Genomic DNA, 25,011 nt, shown 5'->3' on the forward strand with positions numbered 1-25,011 from the left:
CCGCGGTGACATAAATCAAACTGTTAGAGGCAACGCCACTGCCGCATGCTAACGGAGAGTTAATAGACAGGGGAGGGCAGTTAGGGCACTGGGCTTCCTGCAGGTTGTCACCTGCCCCATGGACTGGCACTCCCCTGCCCACATTCCACTCCTCAGCCTGGGTCTGATGGGCACTTTATGGTGGTGACGTCCCAGATCTGATGGCCCCAGCTGTGATTGACGGCCCCCTCCAATGTAGACCAAATCCCACAGTGAGGCAGTGAGGATAGAGGTCAGCTGGTCCTGCCTCCCAGCATGCAGCCTGGGGGATGATTTAAAGAAAGAGCTATAAATCGTGGGAGAACGAGGATCAGAGAGGCCAGCACTGGTGAACCTCAGTCTCTGGTCCTGACTGCCAATTCATATTTATTGAGGACCCACTGGAAAAAGGGCCCTGCATTAGCTATGCCCTTGGCAGGAACATGGGCCTAGGAAGCCAGGACACAAAATGAGCTATCCATCACCCGAGTCCACACATGATCTAATCAGCATCACCTCTGGGCACAGCAGGCTCAGGAAAGGCAGCCAGGTTTAGGGAATAGATGGGAGGCTGAGGGCCAAGACCCCTGTGTGTCCACCCAGATGCAGCTCCACGGAGGCTAGGGTTGGCCTATTAGCCTGGCAAAGGAAAACCTTGGGCCTGGGGACTTGTGCTGACAAATGCCCAGGAAGTACTTGTTACACCCCTGCCTTCTGGTCCAACCTGAGCAGGGTTTTCAGCTGCCAGCTACTGCTGCTCCTGACTCTGGAAGTACAAGTTCCACACCCCAAACCATACCCAGCCTCACCAGGACAGGGGGGCCCTGCACACAGGAAATGGAGATCTCCATTCACATGCCCCCTCATATGACACTGAGATATCCCCTCCTTTCCACACCCTGGCAGGGCCAAGCTCAATGCTGCCCCTGGAGCATGGTAAAGCTCAATAAATGTTGGAAGAATTTTGAGGAAAGATAGTACAGAAGTCTACACAGTTCTAAGCAGAGTACCCAAGGCAGCCTCTCATTGTCTTTCCAGTACACATTCACTCAGGCTTCCTTAAACAGCATGTTTTAAACACCAAAAAAGGGTTTGATTAGGTGATAGGATATCTTTTAATACTGCCCTTTAACACACACACACACACACACACACAAACTGGCTTAATATATCAAGGCACACTAGCCATGACAATTCCATCTTTGTCCTTCCCAGCATAAGTAGGTATCTGAATGAATGAATGAATGAGTAAAGGACAGGGTGTGAACCTAGGTAGCAGCCCCAACAGAACTGTCCTACCAACCACCTACGTTAATCAAGAGAACTGTGAGTCTCTCAGCTGTGTCCTCATAGTGGCAACTAGGCCCACAAACCTGTGGCTTCTCTCCCCTCCTCCACCCCCAAGAACCAACAGACTTGCAAAGGTCAGCCGGATGCCGAGTCTCCAGGGCTCTCCTGTCACAGGACTGTAAAAGGCAACTTGAAATATCTCTCCACATCTTTGGAAAAGATCAACGGCTGAAGGATGGCTCCAGAGTCATGACCATCTCACAGGAAAAAGGCCAATGTGTTCCTCATCCAAGACCTGTGATGGGCAGGGAGCTGTCCTTCAAAGGGCAGAACCCAGAAATGGCAGCCATTCTTAGCCCTGCCTTCCCACCTGGGAGCCCCTCTGCTGGGCAGCTCTCCTCAAGAGGAAAGGAAGTAGGTCTCATATGACACCGAGATAGCCCCCCTGCCCACCAGCAGAATCAGCCCTACCGGCCAAGGGAGCAGGGCTGTCTCCAGGCTTGGGTCCTCCTGGCAGTTACAGGAAAACACATTAATAACCAATTCCTCTGCAGACCTCTCCCATGCCTCCACCTCCCAGAAAATGTCTCAGGTTCAGCTTGACACATGTCACCTCTGCCTGCTCCAAAGAAGCCCCTCAGCCAACATCTGCTGAGCTCTGTGCCTCAAACAGTCCTGCTGGAGAGACTGGAAGTGAGCGTCAGCCTCTGGGGTCCCATCCGGGAACTTGCAGCTTCCAGCCAGGTGCTTGCCAGCCCCAGACCTACTGCAGGACATTGGGGATGAGGCCGAGCATCTTGCTGACCCCAAGAGTGCTTTACTCTTTGGTGCTTTGCCAGCCTGGGACAGAAAAAGACAAAAATGGTGGTTAGGAGAACAGAAAGCAAACGCAAGACCGCACAGGTAGCATGCTTAGGCCAGGGCCCAGCACAGGTAAGCTCTCAGCATCAGCAGCTGCCATGGGTAACTATTATTAAGGTCTCTTTCAAGGAACTTCAAGATTCATTCCTTTTACCATCCCTTCCCCCTTCCCTTCATTCCTCCTGGCTTATCCGAATCCCCATGCCACAGACAAATCCGTGTAGTCTTCAAATGGATCTTGTGTTACCCAGCTGTCTGTCTGGTTGAGTCTTTTGCTCCTGACATGAGAGGCACTGACATCCCCCCACCATCCTCACAGATGGCCCATCTTGGCCAGGTGGCCAACAGCACTGGGCAGTGGGGACGGGCACTGTGGCTGAGTAGACACAGCTCCCTCACCAGGTGCTACTCAATGGAGACAAACTCATCATCATGACAAATGAAGGCAGCAGCTAGCCTTCCTCCAGTGCCATGCTGGGACATGCCCTGCATGTCCACAACAACCCCGCAGGTGGGATGCATGTCACAGTCATTGTTCATAGGAGGAAACAAACTGAGCAGAGAGGTTAAGCACACCTGCTCCATCACACAGCCAAGAGTGGCACACGCCAAGGCTGTCGGATGCCAAGTGCACACTACGCTATCCAGCCTCCCCAGCCTGTGACAGGAGGGAAGAGCCACCTGCAAAATCCTTGTCCCTGGCACGTCACTCTCCATTAGGACTTTTGTATCACAACATCGCAGACACCACAGAAATCAGACATTCAACAAGGGTGGCCGTCTGGCTGGCTGAATGGTCCTGACAGCCAACAGGTCCACTGGGGCTCCCCATTCTTCCTGAGCCCTCTTTTGGGGGTTCCAGCTGTAGTGTGGGGGATGGACTGCCAGAGGCTGAAGGAAGAAAAGAAATATCAGGTTGTTTTTTTTTTTTAATGACCCAGATTCTACCCAGATGCATTTGTTATTGGCAGCGTAGAGCCAGTGGAGCTAGGAACACGGCAGCTGGTGATGTCTTAATCACTGTGGACAGGGAGGGAGAGGGGGCCTGAGGCACCCGAGCAGGCAGGCGCACCAGCCAGTACTACCACCTGAGGCGCCCGCGCTGGCCGCCCGTCCCCCTGGCAGTGTGTCTCCCTGCCCTTTCTGCTTTTTCCTCCCCTCTTCCTCCTGCCCACTCCCAGGTCCTGCTTTTATCTTTCACTCCATCACTGCCAAGGCACCGAGTGGAGCGGCCAGTCGGAAGGACGGGGAGTGCGGGCCCAAGGCAGCCCCCCACCCCACCCCTGCCAGGTCAGGGCTCTCTGGCTAATGCAAGCCCCAGGGGCCTCCTCCTGCCCCTCCTTTAGAAAACTCAGCAAGAGGTTTCAAATCTGGTTTAAACATGCAGTCCCCAGTGAGCCTCCTAAAAGCATAGAACACCCCACCTTGGATTTCCTCCCCCACCTCCGGGGCGGGGCGGGCGGCTGTGATCTCCAAGCACTCAGCGGGCTGGCTGTGAGCTCATTCCTCATCTGTCCTTCTCTCCCTGCCCTGAAGGAAGCTGGGGGAGGGGTGGGAGGTCCAGAATGCCTCCTGCGAGGAGAAACCAAAACAAAGCCTAGAGAAGACAGAGCCCCACCCAGGAAGCGGAGACTAGGAACAGAATGCAGGCACCCACACCCTAAGCCTCAACACACGTTCCCTTGCTGTCCTGCCAAGCGTGGCTGTGCCACCCCAGCAGGTACCATCTGCCCCTGCAAAACTCACACACCTAGTGGTGCCTGCCAACGAGCCGAAACCTCTTCAGGCAGTGCTTCAGTGATTCCTTGGGCCAACCTAGAAAGTACTTGTTATTTATCATCCCATTTTGTAGATTATGAGGTCAAGGCTCTAAGAGTAAAGCACAGTGTCAGTCCATTTTTCACTACAGTAGCAAAATACCCGAAGCCAGCTAACTTTATTTTTAAAAAGAAGTTTATTCTGCTCACAGTTCTGGAGGCTCAAGGGCAAGGTGCCAGCCCTGGTCCTGCTCTGCTGAGGCCCTCATGGCGGATGGCACCACAATGGTAGAAGCTCATATGGAAATAAAGACATCAAGTCTCCAAACAAGAAGTGAGAGGGAGATTCAGAGGTTGGGCTTGCTCTTCTAACAACTTGCTCTTAAGAGGGCTCAGGGGTTCCATGAGGGCTACCTTATTTCCTTCGAGGGTAGCTCCCCATGACCTATAGACCTTCCACTAAGCCTTAAGTTAAGGTTCTTAAGGGCTCCACACCATCTCTGAGCACTGCCGCTCTACGGAACAAGTTCCCAATATGTGACACTCAAGCTGTATCCCACCCTCACGAGCCCCTTGGTCAGCAGTGAAGCCAAGAACCAACCCTCCCTCTGGCTCCAGAGCAGGGCTTTTCCCATAATATTACCTTGCACTGCCCCAGACAGCTAGAGAAGCCCTGGGGGCAGGCAGGGGTGTGTTGCCAGGTGCTGGGGTGCAGGACCACAGGGATGCAGGAGGGAGACAGCTGAAGCCAGGGGAATTCGATTCCTGGAGTTCTGGCTTTTTTCTCCCCCTGAGCCCAAATGAAAAATGTCTCTTAATTTCCTGGGAAAGTGAAGGGGAAAAGAAATATGCCCGCACAGATGCAGGGTAAGGTCTGGAGTGACCCCCATCACTCCTCTCAAAGACCAGGCTGTCCACCCAAACTAGGGCCCCCACTGCTGCCTCAAGGACCCGGGCCTCTAGAAATCATGCTCCTTGCACATCAGAGGAGACGGGGAGCTCATTCCAGGTGAGGCTGAGCAGGTCTTCCCAGTGGAGCACCCACAGCTACACACAAACATCGAAGGCTGGTCACCTGATGTCGGTCACCCGACTGTGAGTTCTAACCCCAACCAAGGGACCCCAGGCTGCATTCACGCCTCAGACCCTGGCATCCAAGGTCAGAGGCATCAGCCCCAGGGTCCAGCAAAGGCTGCTGTCCTAAACACAGTGCAGCAGAGAACACAGAAGGGACAGAGTCATGAATAAGGAATTGGAACACCAGAAAGAAAGAGAAAACAAAGTGACTAACTCCAGGAAGTGGAACAGCAAGGCCAAGGCCATCTGCTGAGAAGCTGCTTGCTGTTCTTCTACCCCATGCCCCTCTCCCCCAGCCCCTCCTCCACCTGCCCATTTTGGGTCCTCAGTGTCTGCCAGGGCAGTGGGCCGTGGGGTAGTGGCCTGGCCTAGCCTTTCACAAGGGCCTAGGAAGCCTATAAGAGGCCCTGGAGAGGAATCCTCAGAGATCACTAAAAGAGCCATGAGGGTCTGTAACTAATGGCAGGGGCAGGGCCTTGAGAAGGGAGGTTCCTACTTCCCCAAGATGCCTGTCATTCTGTAGAGAAGCCAGCCCAGGTGTAAGGCTGGGACAGCTGATGCATCCACATGGCCGGATGTGGAAGCCAGAACCACCTCCTGACCACCCAAAGATGAATGGTTCCCGTGGTTTGCCAGGGTGACTCTGGGTCCTGTGGGCTCCACTACAGCCAACCAGGTCTATTCCTGTGAGACCTGGACTTCCCTCTCTGTAACTAAGTCTTTCTAAAAGCAAAAGTTAAGCCATGAACCCTCCAGGAAACTTCCCTGCAAAGAAGATGAGTCTTAAGATTCTTCAAGGGCCCCAGAGATGGTGTAAAACCCTGGTCCCTGGGAAGACTGAGCTGGAAAAGCTCTCCAGCTCCTCCCATCCAGCCCCTGGCTCCAGGCAGATCCCCTTGCACCAGCCTGACCAATGAGTGCCCAGCATGGAATTGGATATTTCTGGGGGAATGAAAAAGAGATATGGCTTCACAGTGACGTGAGAGCCCCACTCGATGTCCTGTCCCAAGAGCCTATCTCTGCTTCTTGATGGTTAAAGCAGAAACCAGCCAGAGGATAATCCACCTGGCTCTAGTATCCCCCCCCCCAGGGCAGATAAACATAAGCAAGCAAATTTGTTCCAATGCCTGTCAATCAAAGCACCAGACATCCACACTGGGAGATCATCCCATTCGGACTGGGGCTGTGATGGGGGCAGGGAAAACCCTGATCACTGAGGTTACTTCCCTGCCCTGGATCATAGGAAGGAGCTGAGACCAGGCACCACCAAGAAAGGAGCAGGGCCAAGAGATAGATAATGGATCAGCTGTGGGGAACACGTAATCTTGGTACCTGAGGGGTTTTCATGGTCATCTGGTAAACCCCCACACAAAAGGAAGGAATGCCAGACAGAAGCAGTCCTGCAGAATCTGCACTGGGTCAACCCATATTCTCCCCTCTGACAGAACCCTGTGCCTGCCCCACCACAGACCCTGGGAATGTGGGAATGGTGAGGCCCTCCCACCATCACACTCCCTGGGTAGCCCAGGAGTGGGGTTCCCTGGCATGTCACACCTTACAGGTGCCTCAGGAGACAAAGGCTGGAACCACAATCACAAGCTTGGTTGGCTGCTGGTGGAGAAATACTCCAAGGAACAAGACTCCAAAGCTCTAGGACCTTTCAGACACAGGGAGGAGAAAAGGTGGTGACATAAACAGACAAAGAACCTGAAGCCACAGAGAGACAGAGCTCCTAATTTACATAAACAGAGTCCTTAGTAGATGTGTCAGAGATGTTTCATGAACACCACCTCATGGTACGCTCCTGACAATTCTCCCACACTGGCCAGGCAAGTTCTAAGACTAGCGTCCCACTCTGCAGGCCAGAGACTGAATTCCAAGGTCCTCAAAGGAAGCAATGGTGGTGCTGGAGGAGAGGCTCAAGGCTCTCTCCCCATGCCCACCTTCCTTGTGACCAAGTCAGAAAAAGGACGGAGGCAGGCTCTGAGGGGAAAGGAGATGCCACCAGCAACAGTGAAGAAAGAGACAGGGGACCGGGCCTGGAGATGAAACACCACCACCTGTGAGCGGGGTGGCAGGGGTGGCAGGGAGGGCGGAACCGTTCCTGAATCACATCAAAAGGCCACCCTGCGGGGGAAGCAGCCTGGTTTTGAGCCATGAGTTTAGTGGAGGATTTTGGTTTTGTGTTTTTTGGGGGGAGGGGGTTGTTTTCTAAAAGGGTGGCAGCTGGACTATGAGCCAAAGCCAGGGGATGAGGGAGGCAGATGTCACTTGCCCCACTTGGGCTGCCCTAGATACAAGTGGGTGGTTAAGAGGGCAAAGGCAGAGGCAGGAGGCCATGCAGTGTGAAAAGCAGCTCCGCCACTCAGGGGGCTTGGGGAAAGCAGGGAGGGAGGAGGAAGCCCTTCCTAAGGGTGACTGCCAGGGAAGGGGGGGGCACTGAAACAATCATAATTAAGGCTTCTAACAATAGGAAGGAGCCTCCACAGTTCTGTGTGTCAAACAAGGTGCCGAGCTGCTCTCCTAGTGAAGCTGCTTAATAAGGCAGCCCGCCCCCTCATTACCTGCTTGGCAGGCATGACAGCCCTCCTAGGCAGGGGAGGTGGGGGCAGGGGGAAGCCAACCAACTGTGGCTGCGGAGTCCCCATCTCCTACTCAGCCCAGAAACAACTTCGGTTCCTTCCTAGCCCAGGTGGGATCTGGAGTAATAGGAAGATCCTCTCCCTGCCACTAGACAAGGACACCAAGATCCAGGAGTCCTGAACCTTCAGGGGTATGTCCACCTAGAACCCTGGAGCTCCTGTCCTCAGACCCAGGTCAGTGACAGTGACTGCTCCCTCTCAGCTATGAGCTCCAGGTACCACAGAATCTAGGGCAGCTTCTGATGTTCAGGCAGTGAGTTCCAGCACCCCCAGGACACTGTCCTGTCCAGTAGGCCCTTCTCTCACCCAGGGCCTCAGTCTCCCTACCTATGAGACGTGAAGGAATCGTCCCTAGATCAGCTTTCCACCAAAGCTACCATGAAAGGAAGAGGACTAAGCATCTCAAACATCAGCTCCTCAAAGTCACAAAGGAAGCCAATGACACAGGAAAGGCACAGAACGTCAGTACTCAACCAACTGACAGGAGCTGGACAAGTCTATCATTTTTCCAGATGTGGAAACAGAGATTCAGAAGGAAGTGACTTGCCCGAGTCACACAGCCAGTCACACACCAGAGACAAGAAGCCAAGTCTCTGGACCAATCCCTGGCTCATCTCCATTCTGCTTCTTTGATCCCAAGTACAACTGAGAGTGAACTGGTGACTCCAATCCTTCTAGAGGACTCCAATCCTTCTAGGGAGGAAATGCTGGTTAAGGGGCTAAGCACCCAGGACCTCACATGCTGTTGGAGTGGTGCCCAGACCCGACCTGCCCCACCCATCCCCTACAGGTGGGAGCTGTCTCCATTTAGGAAAGAAGAGAGAAAAAGAATCAGCAATGCTGAGAATCTTGTCAATATTCCTCCCACAGTTCCTGATTCAGACCGGCAGCCCTCTACGTGTGGCTTTTGTGAAACATGCACTTTTCACAGAGACTCCCCTCCTCCCAGCAGGCAGACTGAGAAAGGGGCCCCCAAAGGGGGCTGGGAGGGGAGGAGGGGAGGGGAGGGGAGGGAGGGGAGCTGGGGCCTCCCCGAAGCTCTCTGTAGCTGCCATAAATGGTAACAAATGGAGCACCTTGCACACACAGCTCCTCTGAGAGCATCCACCTTCCTTCCCCCAACCTCCTCAACAACCTGGCCTCGAGCCCCAGGGACCAGTCACATAAGGTGTCCTAAATGGCTCAGACATCACAGAGCTCCTGCCCACAGCCCAGACTCATGGGTCTGACAAGCTGCCACTCTGATTTGGGTCCAAAGGGCCCCTGCCAACAAGCAGGGATGCCTTCCTTGAAAGTGGGGGCCGTAAGGCTGCAGGACACACCTGACCTCAATGTATAGAGCTCTGAAGGTTCACGACCTTCCCAAAAGCAACTGTGGCTTCCTGCGGATAGACCCCCGAGACTACCAGCCCTGGCCAGTCACCAGGCTCCCCGAGACCTTGCCCACCTGGCACCTGCAAGACTCTTCCCAAGAGGATCCAAAGAGCCATTGCTAAAAGGGTCTTCTCCAACCAGTCAGTTGCTCCATCCCTAGAATTCCCTGCATGCCACAGATCTGGTTCTTTGTGCTGGCCCCTTTCTCTGACTTCTGGCCTCTCCTCATTGTTCTGTGGGAGAAATATGCCTCCCCCTCTTCCATCCTTCCCATTCCCTCTCACCTGATGTGCCTCCTGCCTTCTCCCAAACTGTATGTCTTCCACCCTCCAGACCCTGTAGCCCTCTCCTCTCTGCCCTCCAGATGCCCAGCAGAACCTGCCTCTTCTACACAGCCTGTTCCCAACACAAGGCAGAGGGTAGGTGCTGGACAGGGACACTCAGCCCTCCCTCCAAGGTTAGGCAAGAGCAATCAGATCCGTGCCTGGTGCTCACCTGCACCTGCTCTCCTCTGTCCACACGCTCACCTCAGGGTACCTCGCTCATTCATCAGGCCTGCACGGTGACGACAGTGAACATGAGCATGAAGTCACTGACAGGCAGCTGGTCCTGTTCCAAGTTCTGGCCTGGCTGACTTCAGACTCCCCTTCCCCCTGTGCCTGGAGGGCTGCCTCTCCTCCTCTCCACCAGGCTGATCCTACTCCTCTGTGTCAAGTCACAGCCTTTCATTGTTGTCTTCGCCCTCACTTCCAAAAGGACTTACACAGACTTCCATTAGCAGGATCATCAAGATAAGATACAATGAGCCAGACATTCCTGATTAGAACTATTAGTAGAGAGAAAACTTAGTATGACCTCCTGGAAGCCAAGGCAAACAGGGAAACGTGGTGGGCTGTATGGCAACAGGCACTGGTGTGAGTGCCTCCTAAGTGTGAGCTGTAGTGCTTAGGAACTCTCACCTGAGTTACCCCCTGCTGCCTTATGATGCTGGGTGAAGAATCCAAGGATCAGACTGTGAGAACTCAGGAAGAAGCACTAACCCTGGTCTGACCAACTGCAAACCGGGGCACTTTCTGGTAGGCTACACTGCTTTCCCCAATACTTAGATGGAAAAGATTGGATACTTCCAATCTTAACTGGAATGCAGAGACAATGAGTTCTCATCCTCTGTTAGTGCACCCCAGGCACACATCAGGACTCATTGGTTGATCACTGAGGACACTTTTCTTGGAATTCAGTCTCTGGAGTAAGGAACACAGAAAAACTACAGGGTAGGACTGAAATGAGGCAATGTACTGCCTAGCACCCACCACCAGGGGGCAATGGTTAGTCCAGCCAGGAAGCAGTCCCCAGGCTGACACTAGGGAGTAGGTGTGGAGTAGGTGCTGATACCCTAGGATCCGTTATCATGGTTTGCCAGGAGCCACCCCGAAAGATGTCCTGGTTTGGGGGACCCTGGAAACCCTCTCCCAAGTGACTCAAACATAATAACCCAGCCAGATGCGGAGTACAGATGAGAGGGAGCACAGACACTGTGTGTCTCACAGGAACAGTCAGGGATGGCGGTTCAAGACAACAGAGCTGTAGCATGGCCAGGAAGCCACTGCTCTAACTCCTGGGCCTCAGGGATGCTCAAGAGGAGGTGGGGAAGATACATCTATGAGGAGAAACAGACATCGGCAGCCCGATGTCACCTGGCATCTGTGGGCAAATCACTTCAGCAGACATCAGTTGTTCTTGCTGGCCTAGCTGCCCGCCCCCTTCCCTGGGTATCAGCACTGCCAATCTTTCCCCAACGCAGAAGGGCTAGTCCTGCCAATCGAGCTGCTCTGCTCACCCCTGGCCAAGGGCAGGCAAGTGACCCAGACAGACCTTCTCTCCTGGGAAGCCAACTCTTGAGCAGTGAGCTTCAGGGGCCAAAAGCAGCAGGAGCCGAAGCATCCCAACAGAGTCGAAGTGGTAGAAGTCTTCACACCCCATTCCTGGATCCCCCCCAAGGCAGCCCTGGCTCCTGCCCCCCTGTGGCATGTTGCTCAAGTTTCCTTTCTTGTCTGTGTGTCCTTCACAGATAGGAAACACACAGTTACAAAAACAGGGGTGTCAGTACCAAAAGAAGGGGAAAGAAGGCTGGATCAGAAAAACAAGAGATCTGAAATGTGTTACACCCCATGAAATGCCAAACAATCCTGCTGAAATTTGTTCATAGATAAATCAGTAGATGTAAACCTGTTTTTCTAATTCAACCAAGGTTGGTGTGTGGTGCCTGCAATGTAAGAGCCAGAATCGATCCAAGGAAACAGGCTGCTTAAAAAGAGGATGACAGCTATGCCCGAGAGCCACACGCACATGGAGGGAAAATACCTAAATATACACACATACATATTTATACTGTGAATACGTTTTCAATACTTTATATACCTACATATAGATAACATATATGATGTTTATATGCATATACACATTTACATGTAAGTTCTATTTTGGACTAAATGTTAGTGTCCCTCCCACCAAAAAAAAAATTCAACCACTGAATTCCTAACCCCCAATAAGATAGTATTAGAGGGAAAGGCCTTTGAAAGGTGATTAGGAGGCCTCTCAGTGTCACCAGTTGCTGTGTGTGCGCAGAGAACCGAGCTAGCTCGCAATAAACACCTCTTTGCAGCTTAAAAAAAAAAAGAAAAAAAGAAAGGTGATTGGGACATGAGGGGAGAACCCTCATGAATGGAATTAGCGTCCTTATAAAAAGGACTCTGGAGAACTCTCTTGCATTTTTCCATTACATGAGAATACAAGAAAGAAGAGGGCAGTCTGCAACTGGGTGAATGCCCTCACCAAAACCCAACCATGCTGGCCCCTTGATCTCAGACTTCCGGCCTCCAGAACTGTGAGAAAAAAGTTTCTGTTGTTTATAAGCCTCCTGGTCTATGGTTCAGCTGTGTTGCAGCAGCATGAATGGAAGCAAATACTGTGTCTATATACACATGTGTACACACACAGATAGACCTACATGCACACACATCTGTGTCTGTGTACGGGTGTGTCTCTGGGTACACGCATGGGTGGAGCTCTGAGACCTCACAACCTGGGGTGCCTAAGGGGAAACTACAAGAGTGGAACCAGACCAGGGGGAGGAAAAGAGACCCACCTCAAGCACTTCTTCTTCCTTCCATATCACCCAAAGAACCTCCACACACAGACCACCTGGCCCTGAGCCCTTCCTTTTGGTTTTGTCTGCAAATATGTCTACACTGTGACCACAGGACCCCTACCCCCAGAAGGATGAGCGGTAGACCAAAGAACATACCACCCACTACCCTTCCACATAAACACAGGTCACCAGGAGCCTGTAGCATGTGACTGAACAGGATTTTATTTGGGGGCTCTGTGCTGGTCCGGCTGGCAGTCCCTCCACACATGGCCTCATTCTCTGACACAGAGAGAAACGAACTTCAGTCCTGCCTCTCATTTCCTTTTCTGCCTAAGGATGAATCTAATCTTACTTTCCTCTTTTGTCTTTCCTTTCATGGACTCTTCCCACACCTTTCTGAGAACAGAATCATTTTTCTGAACAGTCTACTTAATTTTAACTCCCCACAGAAAGGGAAACTGAGGCACAGCCTGACAAACAGACTTCTCCACATCATTAATAATCATGGTGTGACAAAGTAATCAGGACCAGTACCAAAGGCCTACCTGGAGCCAGATTCCAGGATAGGAGGTCAGCCCAATGGCCAGATGGCCAAACTCCATGGGTCCTCAGCACCTCTAAAAATGCAGTGGATGGAGACAGTAGTATTTCCCAGAACCCCCAGGAAGAGTGCTGTTCATGGGTAGATAGAATTCACTGATGAATCCCTAGGGGACAGGTCCAGGAGGGTCTTTCCAGAACAAAGACAGATGTCATAAAGCTGCTTTCCAGGGCAGTGAGTATGGGTAGCTGCAGCATCCTGTTAGGCCAAGGAGAATATGCGCTCCTTCCCCACAGCATGAATCCTCTCTCCTTCACCTAGACCTGCAATAGTTAAAGAATATCACCTGGAAGGGTGCCTGCCCAAGACCCTGAGCTTACCCCACATTCTGTTCAGTTCACAGTCCACCTGTAAATCCATGCACATTTACTGAGCACGTACTATGAGCAAGCCAGGCAGAGATGATAAGGCACTCCACTCCCTCCTCTGCTCACAGCCTTGGGTGGTGATGACTTTGAGAGCCGCTATCTTCATCTACACAGCAGATACCACTGACTGCCTAAGGGGGCCATGAAGATTTAAAGCTTAGAAGATGCTAGCAGAGGGGCAACCAAGAAACAAAAATATAAAAAATATATAAAAGACCCCATGGTTATAAAAGTAAACCCTGCCATATGAACTAAGTAGAGCTAAAATCATCAACAGAGCGATATGCAGGGCCATGCTGTTGAAAGGCTGAAAAAACAGTATTTTTTCATTTGGGGTATACACATAAAAACACCAAAGTAGCTCATGGGCCTTCATGAACGCAACTGATCACCCACTGAACTGAAAACATCCCTGAAGACCACAGATGGCTACTTTTTAACTAACTTCTGTTTGAGGCTGGGAGAAAGAAGGCCCAAATTGTCAACTGAGTCGTATCCACAAACACATAACCACGGTCCTATGGCCACACATCCATGTTATGCTATACTAGAAACACAGATCCCAAAGCAGCATAATAAAAAGTTAACAGAGGAGGAGCGCTGGTCAGGGTGACTTCCCAGAGAAGATCACAGAAAGAATACTGGCTTTGGGGCTCAGCTGACCTGGGTTCAAATCTCAGCTCTGCCACTTTCTAGCTCAGTGACTTGGAGCAAAATCCCTCACTTTTCCAAGCTCCTTCTCCTCAGAGGCAAAGTGGCAATAACCCTCTTATCCTCCTCTGGGAGACCAGATGAGGTAATCTAGGACAACACCCCACACAGTGCCCAACTATTTTCTGGTGTCATTCTCCATCACCACACTGTGACAAGGAGTGGCTGCAGGTCCATCTTCTGTGTACAGAGCACAGCTGAATCCTGGAGGACAGTGAGGTAGGCGAGGACAGAAGATCAGGATTCTCTGCATAGCAAAATATGTCAGACCTTCATAGAGAACATGATAAAACTATAGAGAAAGACATTAAAGAAGGTCTAATACATATAGAAGTATACAATGTTCATGGACAGAAATACATGAGTGGAATACAATTTGTATTCATGAATAAACACAAAGATGGCAATTTTCCCAGAGTTGATCAATAGATTCAGTGAAAGGCCAATTAATTAAAATACCAACAGTGTTAGAGGGGAGGGGACTGATTGATTTTTGGTGAATATTCCAACTGATTCCAGAATTTATGCTATAGAATAAAAGGCTAAGAACAGTCAAATACTCTTGAAAAACACCATGAGAGTTTCTGCCCTACCAGATATTGAGACTTAATACTTTGAAAGTGTAGTAACTAAGACAGCAATTATTATTGCCTGGCACCCAAACAGACAGCTATCCCAATGAAAAGACTCAGGCACACATGGAAACACAGGCAGCATCACAGGCTTATGGGGAAAAGGCTGTACAGGTGACTGATGAAGTCAGGACAACTGATACTTATACGGGAAAAGGAAACCAAGGCCCTATCCCATTTCATACACAAATAACAATTTCAGATATTAAGGACTTTAGTCTTAAGAGAAAAACTTTCAGAAATAAATATAAAAACTTATCCTTATTTATTTATTCATTAAATAGTTTACAAATGCTTATTATGTTGTAGCAAGCATTATCCTATTACCAGTATATAAAGACATCCGTGAAATATGTATTTCTTAAATAATACATGAAAGTATAATCTAACAAAGAGAAGAAACTGATAAAATTGACTATATTACAACAATCAATTTCTGTTATCAAAAGACTCTCTGAAGAAAGTGAACAGACAAAATGAACTGGAAGCTACAAACTGTATTTGAAGGCTGTGGGGTACCTCAGTGGTAGAGCAGTTATCTAATAGGTACAAAGCCCTGCATTCAATCCCCAAACACCAAAATAAATAAATATGTTTAATTGACAAGAGGTTAGTATCCAAAACATAAATAAAACCCTAAAAATTAAGAGGAAAAGGCAAACAACAGAAAAATTGACAAAAGATGTAATCAGGCATTCACAAAAGAAGAAAGAATGGTTAATAAATATTTGGAAAGAGGTTCACTAGTAAACAGAGAAGCCCCAATTAAAGTCATTATAATAGATCATTTCACACCCACTATATTGGATAATGCCCCAAATTTTTCATTTCAATTGACACTCCACTGGTAAAATGTTTGTTGATACATCCACACTGGAAAACAACTTGACCTTATCTAGCAAAGCTGAGAAGCACACATCCTAAAGACCAGCAATGCCATTCCTTACTATATACCTAGAGCAGTGCTTCTCAAAATATGGTCCATGGAAATGCTTACAAACATTTTTAGCAATTTGCTATGGTTAGAATATTCCAGGATGTTGACCAGCTGATTCATTCAGGTGTCACTGAGCTCAGTGAGTTCATCAGGAGAGTCACATGTGATCTGAGCTGTGAACTAACCACCCCTGAGAACTGGAAATTTCAAAAGTTGGTCCCTCACCAAAGGTACTTCCTGAGTCACTGGCCTAGAGAAATTCTGGGATAGGTCCAGCAAAAGACCTATAAAAGAATGTTCACCAGAGCATTGTTCGAAAAGAGGAAACAGCCCAAATGCTCATAACCAGAACACACTGCAGCCCGTTCACATCATGGAATACTACAGAGCAGGAAAAATGAATGTGCTATGGTCACATCTACCAAAGTGAACGGAGCAAGAAATACAAAGTTGAATTTTTAAAAATATATTTAGAATAATTCTGTCTATTTCAAGTTTAAAAACAGGCCAAACCAAATAATGTGGCACTTAAGGATGCCTACCTATGTGAAATATACTTCACACAGAATTCAAGGGTAATGATTCTCTCTGGGGGCTCACACTGGGGATGTGCTCAAGGAAAGACACATGGAGGCTTATGAGTACATGTAATGTTCTATTTCATAAGCAGGGTAATGGGTATATGTCCATTTAACTATTATTTAAATCACATGAGTTTATATATGTTTCACAATCTGGAAACCCTTGACATAACTGTATTCTGGCTGGTGAAGTAGCCTGCACCTGAGTTCTGTATGTCCTGTTCTGTATGTCCTGTCTCTTGCTCAGCCCCAATCACAGACCAAGAGGCTCAACAGAGCCCAGCATCTTCAGGGACACAGTATGCCAGGAGGTCCCTGGGGACCCGACAATGTGACCACAGTCCAGCTAGTCCAATCCTGGCCTCTCTCATTATACCAAGTAGGTCAGCTACAGAGCGCTACAGAGAAGTGCAGAACATGGCAGATGCAGCTGCCAGGCCTAGGATCAGAGACCACTCTCCCCCTTGCTTCCTATCTCCTCCCTCCCTGGACTTCCCTGCTTCCCCAGTTCTTTTCTTTCTTTCTTTTATTTATTTCTTTTTTTTTTTTGGGGGGGGGGGGGATAGATAGAACTGGAGATTGAACCCAGAGGCACTTTACCACTGAGCTACATACTCAGTTCTTTTTATTTTTGAGGCAAGGTCTTGCTATGCTGAGGCTGGCCTTGAATTTGTTATCCTCCTGCCTCAGCCTCGCAAGTTACTGGGAATAGAGGTGTGCACCACTGCACCTGTCTCTGCTTTTCCATTCTCCCTAAGACCAGATGTTCAGAACAACCCCTGGTCCCAGAATTACTTAGGCCTCTTCTAAGGTTCCAAAACCCTGTCCAGAATTGTTATTCCAAGGTCCATGCTCCAGCCCCTGGGCACCCAACTGCCTGTTCACATGGGCTCACTATGAGAACTGCAGGAAAGCTAAGTGCAGCTACTGCACGTGGAAGCTAAAGCATGGAGCAGCACATGTTCACAATGTGCACATTACCTCATGTGGGCCTCATCAGAGCCCTGCGGAAAAGTTGGTACAGGCACAGATAAGGAAACCCAGGTGCCCACAGTTAGGCAACAACTTCTGCACAGGGGCTTCATTCCTGGGACCCCCCCCCCGCCCCCGAGTGAGTCAAGGGGCAGGAGGTTGTGGAATCTGTTCTCATAAGAAGCTGCTTGGTCAATAGGAATGTTCACCCTAGTGAGGAACCCCTGGAGCAGACAGAAAGCTCTCAAAGGCAGAAGACTTGTCTCCCTTCTCCTAGGACAGTCACCCACCCGCCATCATCACTAAAACAGTGTCTCCTACATGGCAACGATGCAAGGAGCTGCCCGAGGCCAGGCAGAAGATCTAAAATCCCAGAGTCCCCCCTTCCCACACTTCTCCAAGTCCCCTGAGAGCATCTGAAGCTTGCTGGGACCCATGGGAAGATAAGGCAGACCCTATTGGGAGTGAACCAGGGACTCACTAAGTTAGTAGAGATTTCAGATCCCCCCAGAAGTCCATGGCTAGTGAGACAAAGAGCAGGACCTGAAAGCGAGATCTCGACCTTGTGCTGTTCCCCCAGCTGCAGATCTGCTCACCCACCTGACCGCGTGCCATTTTTAACATCCCTGCCAGGATCAGCCCCCAACCCCCCACCATGTCTGCTGGCAGATTAGCTTTCAAATGTGAGCAGGGACAAAGCTGGCTCAGAAGACTTAACTCTGCCCGATGGGTTTAGCCTGGCTTCAAAGCTTCCTAACTGGAACCAAATAAGCGGGCATATCGCAGCTGGAAGGGAGAGGCCGGAAAGGGGGAGAAAACAGGGCATCTCTCTAAAGCTGGATTACCTATAGCAACAGCTTGCAGCCTGAGTGACACAGCAAGACCTGTCATGGTGGTCAACGCCAGAAAAACAAGCTAGTCATTTCCTAGGAGCCCGGAGACCCACTAGAGAGCCTCCCCAGGCCCTGGCACACACTCTCCTGCAAGCTAGAGCCCTGCCAACCTCAGAGCCCATCCCAACCTCTCAATCCCATCTGATGGGCCCCTTTGCTTCTCTGTATTCAGTCCACTTCCAGTGTGCGGGGGGGCGGGGGGTCCTGCCCCTCCCATCAGCCTGCTGGCTCCCTCTTGACAGAGACTCTAGGTTGACTTGCTCTCCATCTCTCTTCACCCTTCTCAGTTTCCTGGACCCTTAGTCTCATTGAATCAGCAAACTTTTATTCATCCTTCAACTCCAAGTGTCACTTGCTCTACTTTGATATCTCTGTGTCCCACATCTATTGGGCAGTATTAATCTATTAAGTAGCCCTACTAAGCATCTATCACTCAGAACTATAATTATTTCTTTATGTGGCTAACTCCTCCATGGAACTCTGAATGGCTCAGTGGCCTGACTTACAGCAGGCACTCAATAAATGCACACAGTACACACTGGCCACAGAGAATCCATTAGTCCTTTCAACAGAAGAAAAACAGAAAAGCCACAGTTCACTCTTTTTTTTCCAAACCAAGGGGAAAAGAAACTGATGCTCTTTTTTTCCTTCCCTTTCTTTCTGGTGGGAGTAAACACTTCAGAGAGGAAGCTTCAGAGAGTTACCAGGTAGCACTGGAGAGGGGAAAGGTTGAGTCGAGTCAGGCAATCAGGAAGCTGCACCCAGGTCTGCTGCTGCTCACCCTGGAATGCTAGGGAAGCAGGAGGTGCCCCCTTGCACACTGGCTTCTCCCTGGCAGCCCTGTGTTCAAATGCTGAGTGCAGGACAGGCCAGATGACCTCTCAATTCCACAACTTCCTGGCACGAGAAAACTGATCTGCCCTAAGTGAGCCCAGTCGGCCCCTGTCCTCACCAACTGGAGGCTCCTGCGCACGCAGCGGGCATTCAGCAAATAGTTGCAGCGTGAGTGAATGGACTCAATTGGGACCCCAACACCCTTGTAAGCCACAGAAGGCTAGGGCCACAGAGCCCGCGGCCAAGTTCAGCCAAGGGCAGCCAGGCACACGGGGGTAGAAGTAGCGAAGGGCGAGGCCACCCCGCTCAGAGTGGAGGTCAGTGGTGTTTTCTGCGCTCTCACTGCCAGGCCAGGCAGCAGAGCCAGTGGCCCTTCTCTCAAGGTGGAAGGAGTTGCTCACCCCATTTCAGCTGGGGCTTTCTCTCTTCTCTCTTCTCTTCCTCCCCACCCCCTCTTGATTGACACCAATGCTGGCTCTGACATGATTTAAAAATAGATATTAAGACAAGGAAGTTTAATTTTTAATGCTTTGGAAAGGAAGTGAACACAGAGCTGGCATTCACTCATGGCCCCAATCCAGGGGTCTCTCAGGGTATGTGCCAGGCCCTTCATCTTGTTCCCTTGCTCCCAAGCACAGCCAGGCCTGACCCACCCTGAAGACTGTCTTGCAGCAGCCCTCTAAGAGGCCAACCTCCATCTCTCCATCTGAGCCTCTAAATGCCTCCTGCTCCCAGGTCCAGGCTCATCTCTGCTGAGAAAGGCCAGGTGGGGCCGGCAGGGGCCAGGTCTGAACTTGTACTCTCTGCTGGGACCTCTCAAGCCCACTCATTACCAGAAGATACCCCACACACTCCCTGTGACACTCCAGACCACCCAGTGTGGAGCCCACAGAAGCCCTGATAAGCCAGCCACCTCAGTGCGGAAAACACGCCACCAAAGCTGCTGGAGAGCCCTGACAATGCCTGCTCCCAACGCCAGTGAACAGTCTGGGAGAAGCCTGACCCCACTTAAGGGAGGCTAATCAGGGCCTGTCCCGGCACCCTGCCCGTGGCAGCCCGTGCCAGCCTTGCCCCTGCCCCAGCAGGCACACTGACCGCTGTCTCCTCCACTAATTGGCCTTTATTAAGGGAGCAATCCACAAGGAATAGCTTTCCAGTGGGGCCAGAATGTCACTGTCTGCCAGCCATGATTTAAAGCGATGGGACAGCTCTGCTGGCAAGCATGAAAAGTGACCATTATACTGAGTGACAATTATGGCAGCCACCTACCTTCACCCCTCCATAGCAGACAGCAACTCGATTTGGGTTGTGAGAAGCCTGGCCAGGATCACGATTTGCTGTCCCAAGAAAAGGACACAGGCCCCAGCACACAGAGGTGCCTTTTGCAGCTTATCCCTATACTCACTCTCTCCTCTACTCACAATCAAAAGTCTCCTTTGCTCTCCTGGAGAAGCTTAATTTCACTTAATCTCTAGCTGGAATATTCTATCAGACAGCCATGCAAGGACCCAAGAAAGATGGGGGACAAAAGGGATAAAGAGGAAAGGGGACTCAGACCCCCTCCTCTACTCTCACCATCTGTATCAGGCCCTCAGAAATGCTGCCCTCCTGGGTGCCCCAAACTCCCACAGTGCACTGGGCTGCCAAGGTGGCCAGCACTGTCTGGCTGAAGTCAGCAGTGCCTGGACCCCCACCAGCAGGCAGGCGCCCAGCAGCCTGGGAGGCACCTGCCCTTTTCTTAGTAAGGAGGAGGAGGAGCACAGCTGTACAGCTCCACCCTCCTCAACCTGCCCCCAGTGATGTCACCCAGGCCCTCACCAATGCCAACACCTTGGAAGCTCCACCCAGTGGTGAGGAAGCAAGCACTCACAGGCTGTGAGGAGGCTGCCTTATATGCTTCACCTCTCCTCCGCCCAGGAACCTTCCCAGTGCTGGGAGGAGGCAGGGGCGTGGCCCAGCGGGGGTCTGGAGAACTACCAGATGGCTCCGGGATCTATGGGAAGAACTCTTGTCTATTGATCTCAGGTCTCAAGTTCAACCCTAATGTCTCAGAAATGCCTCCTTTTGGGATCTGAGCCATGAGACTAAAACCAGTGATGCTACAGAATTCCTACCAACTGCTCCTGGTCCCAGTGGGCTGGGCTTAACCATCCCTCTCCTTCATCAGGTCCTGTTTTCTGGCCCCCAAGTATGTGTGCTCTGGGGCAGCAGAAGAGAACTCCCAGGGACCCTGATATATCCACACATTGCCAGCCTTTGATGCTTTCTGCTTTCATTCAGTTCTTTCCTCTGATCTTTCCCCTACCTAACTACAAGAAATCTTCACTTGAGGGAAGCAAGTGACCCACCTTCCCCAAATCCTGGCCAATGTCCTGCTCCACCTGCCCCTCCATCCCCCAACAAACACTTAGATATACAAGCATTCATTTCTTCTCTGCTAAATTTCCCATCTTTCCTGAGATCTAAGCCTTATTTATCGTCTCACATGCTCCTAGCATAAAAGAACTGGGTCTTTGAGACTCAATTTTCCCAGCTTGAGTCATGGGAATTCTGAATATATCAAGTAATCAAAAAAGCCAGGGACCAGGGGGGAGCAACTCCTTGCCTGGTAAGAGAGCATAGTCGGCATCTTCTAATTAGGACGAGACAGCAAGTTCTCTCACTATAGATCATAAAGGAAGGACGTTTCATCAACTAGCTCATTAACTGCTGCCAAGCTTTTAAGGGAAGATGGAAAGAATCACTTGTCACCCCACAGCTAAGCTAGGAGAGACTTTATTACAGGCAAGTTTGATACCTAACTTCTCATCCCTATTAAGTGAGACTTGGAATTCCTACCTCATAAAAACATGTTGGAGATTCACAGCTACATCTTCCCATTTATTCACATCCAAATATATCACGAGTACCTACTATGTGCAGGTCACAGGCCAGGGTACTAGTTTGCTAGGAGGTCCCCAAGTCAAGTTGGAATCATGCTAAAGGAACCATAAGAGGATATACCATCTGCGGCCAGCAGGTGGCGGGGTGGGGGTGGGGAGGCACAGCGCGGAGTGGAGAGTTACTGGCCAAATGCGCGGAGCATCCCCACAGGGTTAAGTGTTAATATGTGTAAGGTGAGACAAAACAGAAAAGTGGGTTTAAACTATGAAAAAAGGACAGAAGAAAGCAGTGAACAACAAAGGACAGCATTCTGATGGACCCAGGATTCACGGAAATACACACCAGTGCTTGGCTGGCACAGATGCTGGCAACCAAATCAAAGGACCAAAAGGCACTTGCCCACAAGGCAGCTACAAAGTCATTCTTGACATTCCAATGGTTCTCACCACCAGAAAAATAATTAGAATAGCTGCCCTAGCTTCCATAAAATCCTAACCACAGGACAGGTAGCATCCTTCCTAATAACAGTCGGGGTGGCCGGAGGTCCTAGCCCATAGACACATCTGAGGAAACCCAATTTAAGTAATATTAGACAATTCTCTCTAGAAAAGAAACAGGTGCCTCCTCTGCCCCAGGATGTCACATAGTTAATGAGATGAGATGAGGGCAGTGAGGAAGACCATTGTAACAGCCCCTCTCTGGACTGGAAAGGAAGCCCAGATTTTAAAGAAGAGAGTGAGTTGCCCAAGGTCACACAAGAAGCTAACAAAGAACCAATATCAAAATCTTGTCTTCTTCCTTCAAAACCCAGAGTGTTCCCTTCTGTGGGAAAAGTCACCCACCCTACACACACTTCTCAAAAAGTTTTCCAGCTAAAGTGGGTCAGTCTATACAAAAGCTGAGCCCCAGTGAACAACTACTTCTACTCAACCTCACTCAGAATGACTTTCTCCTGTCCCCAGCTCTCCTCCTGGACCATGCACAGGCAAGCAGCTGACAGCCTCTAGCGGGCAGGACACAGCCTGGGGCTGAGCCAAACATCTGTGCTGACTATAGTCTGGCCTCTGGTGAAGAAAGGCAGAGGCAGCAGTTAGGATGAAAGGAACAGTTAGAGATGAATTTAAGTTTTCGTCTAATTTGCCTAACTAGTACTTCTTGTGCACACACGTACTTTAGTATCCCACAGAGGACAGAGAACAATTTCAAGACACCCCATCTACTAACAGTTTCTCTAGAAAATAGTCTCACCAAGGACAGGAGCACCACTTTCTCCCTTTTGTCCCTTCCAGTCCCCGGGGGCGCTCAGAGCCTGGGAATGCTTTACCAGTCTGCCCTCTGCCCAGTCCACTGCAATCCCTCAAAAGCAGCAGCGAGTCACCCATGGCAGCATGCCCCCAGCCCTCCCTCCCCACACCAGCACCAACTCAACCAGGGATAGGGGCTCCTCCTCCTCTTCCTAGGATTCACTGAAAAGAATGGGACCTCTACACTCCCATCTTTCCTGCTCCCAAAAAAATGCTGCAGATTGAATTCTTGTGCATTCTGGAGCGATACAAGAAACTCTGAAAACTACTCTCACCTGTGCTATCTCCAATGCAGGGTCACAGCTGTTAAAATTTCTGACCCCACACCCACTGCTGCAGGTTCCCTGGGCTCAAGCACTTCCAGCATGGATTTTCTTATTGGGGAATTAAGTAGTGGCAAACTTTGCCAGCCTCCTAGGAGTACAGCAAGTCTCTCCTAGAACACAGGCAAGTTGGAGCCCTCATCAGCCACCAACGAAAGGGAGAAAGGAAGAAAAAGATGCATGAAAGGGGGTAGGGGACGATTTTTTTTTTAAAGCACTTACCGTTGTGCAGAGAGGGGAGCAATGCAGCACGGAGGAGAAAGCGGGTATTCACGCTATGATAAGCAAAGAGGAGGAGAGGAGGGCAAAGGGAGGAATCAACGCAAGGACTTACCCAGAATATCAAATTGAAGAGGAACATCATGTACTTCAAGCAGCAGAGGCAGCCCCTGGCCATGTTGCACTTCTTAAATTCTAGGAGGAACACAAAGGACAGGTCCAGGTAAAACACCACGTACTTGCTGCCTTTGGGTGCATTGTACTTGTCGGTCTTAACGCCGGCCTCCGCGCGGCTCTGGCCCCGGGAGCCCGCGGTGCCGTAGAAGGCGCCGGCCGTGAAGCCGCGGCCAAACGGACGACCGGAGGTGGACGGCTTGCCAAAGTCCGAGTCCTTGCTGTCCAAAGATGGACTCCGGTGAATCGAAGAATCCTCGCTACTCGACTTCTCCATGCTCGCGTCGTTCCCAGGGGGCGCGAGGAGCGGGGGGCATCGCTCCCAGAGTGGGACGGAGGGGGCGCCCAAGTCGGGCGCGGGCTGCAGGCAGGCTGGCGGGCCGGCGGAGCCTTGCACGCCCCTTNNNNGCCCCTTGTCTGCACCCGGCGCACTCCCGGACGAAACCCGCTCCCGGGGGCCGCTGCTTATGGGACGGCACCCCGCTCCCGGCCGGCTGGCCCGGGAAGGCTCTGCGGCACTGCGCGGTTCTATCTATGCGCGCTCTCGAACGCTCTCCGGGAACCGGTTCGCCTGCGTAACTTGGCGTCTTAGGGGAGGCTGTAATTTGATTTCTCTTTCCAGAGCGGCAGCACGCCTCCCAGCTGCACCCACCGCTCCACGCGAGGCCGAAGGGCGCAGAGATCCAGGCTCCCTGGGCACCCCTCTCCCAGTCCAGTCCCAGCCCTGAGCCCGAGCACTTTGCAGGCGCTCGGCCTCCTCTAGCTCCACGACTTTGCGGAGCTGCTGCTGGCCCTGGGCTTCCCGGGCACAACGGCAGGCAGTGCCTAGGGATCCGCCGCAGCTGCAACCGCTGGGCTTTCCCTGCGAAATCCCAACCCCGACTCCAGACTCCGAAATCGCCTGGAGCCCCCTCCCCGGGTCCTCAGCCCCACCCCCTGCTTTGCATTTGACCAATGGGCATGAGGCCTGCCTGGCTCCGTTTGGAGAGCCACCTCCCCTCCCCAATGACACAATATCTTTAATAGGATTAGCGTTCTGCTGTGTGCCTATACAAGTGCGCCGCGAACCCTCGCTAAATGTCAAGGGCTCTGCGGCTGGGGGTGAACCAGAACCTTCATCGGAAAGCGCTGGTATCTTTAACTCAAGAAAGAGGGCGGCGAGAGAAGGGGGATGGCTGGAGGTACCAATGACCCAAAGAAGCCGGAGGAAAGGTCTGGGGAGAAGCACAGGAGAGGGCACGAAACGTGGTCACTGTCAAGCTGGCCGCCGCCTCCTGCAAACACCAGAGCCGGTCCGGCCTGGGGCACATGGTCTCCTGGCTGTATCTACTCATACGCCTACACACACACACACACACACACACACACACACACACACACACACACATACACACCTGTCTCTTATACACATC

At 51.1% G+C, this 25,011-nt stretch overlaps 1 protein-coding gene and 1 long non-coding RNA gene across 6 annotated transcripts in view; both read right to left on the reverse strand.

Moving 5' to 3' along the window:
• Positions 1-25,011, reverse strand: part of Tspan9 (tetraspanin 9) — a 192,534-nt gene that overhangs the window by 60,009 nt on the left and 107,514 nt on the right. For 3 of the 4 annotated variants that reach the window (XM_048787685.1, XM_015500755.2, XM_048787686.1), the window contains one exon: positions 23,541-23,620. In XM_048787685.1, the coding sequence (XP_048643642.1) occupies positions 23,541-23,603 (63 nt within the window). In that variant the 5' untranslated portion in view covers positions 23,604-23,620. Of the gene's footprint in view, positions 1-23,540; positions 24,460-25,011 lie in introns of those variants that run through there. The other variant, XM_015500753.2, reaches the window with a different exon arrangement.
• Positions 1,115-16,536, reverse strand: LOC125611891. Of its 2 annotated transcripts, XR_007342139.1 has the most exons (3): positions 3,594-16,536; positions 2,851-3,060; positions 1,115-2,148 (listed from the first exon to the last, which is right to left on the reverse strand). It is a non-coding gene; the product is annotated as an uncharacterized LOC125611891 (long non-coding RNA). The 2 variants fall into 2 exon arrangements; XR_007342138.1 differs by having other exon boundaries at positions 1,115-3,060.

Source organism: Marmota marmota, unplaced genomic scaffold (assembly GCF_001458135.2).
Source record: "Marmota marmota marmota unplaced genomic scaffold, marMar, whole genome shotgun sequence".
In the NCBI taxonomy this organism is placed as follows: Eukaryota; Metazoa; Chordata; class Mammalia; order Rodentia; family Sciuridae; genus Marmota; species Marmota marmota.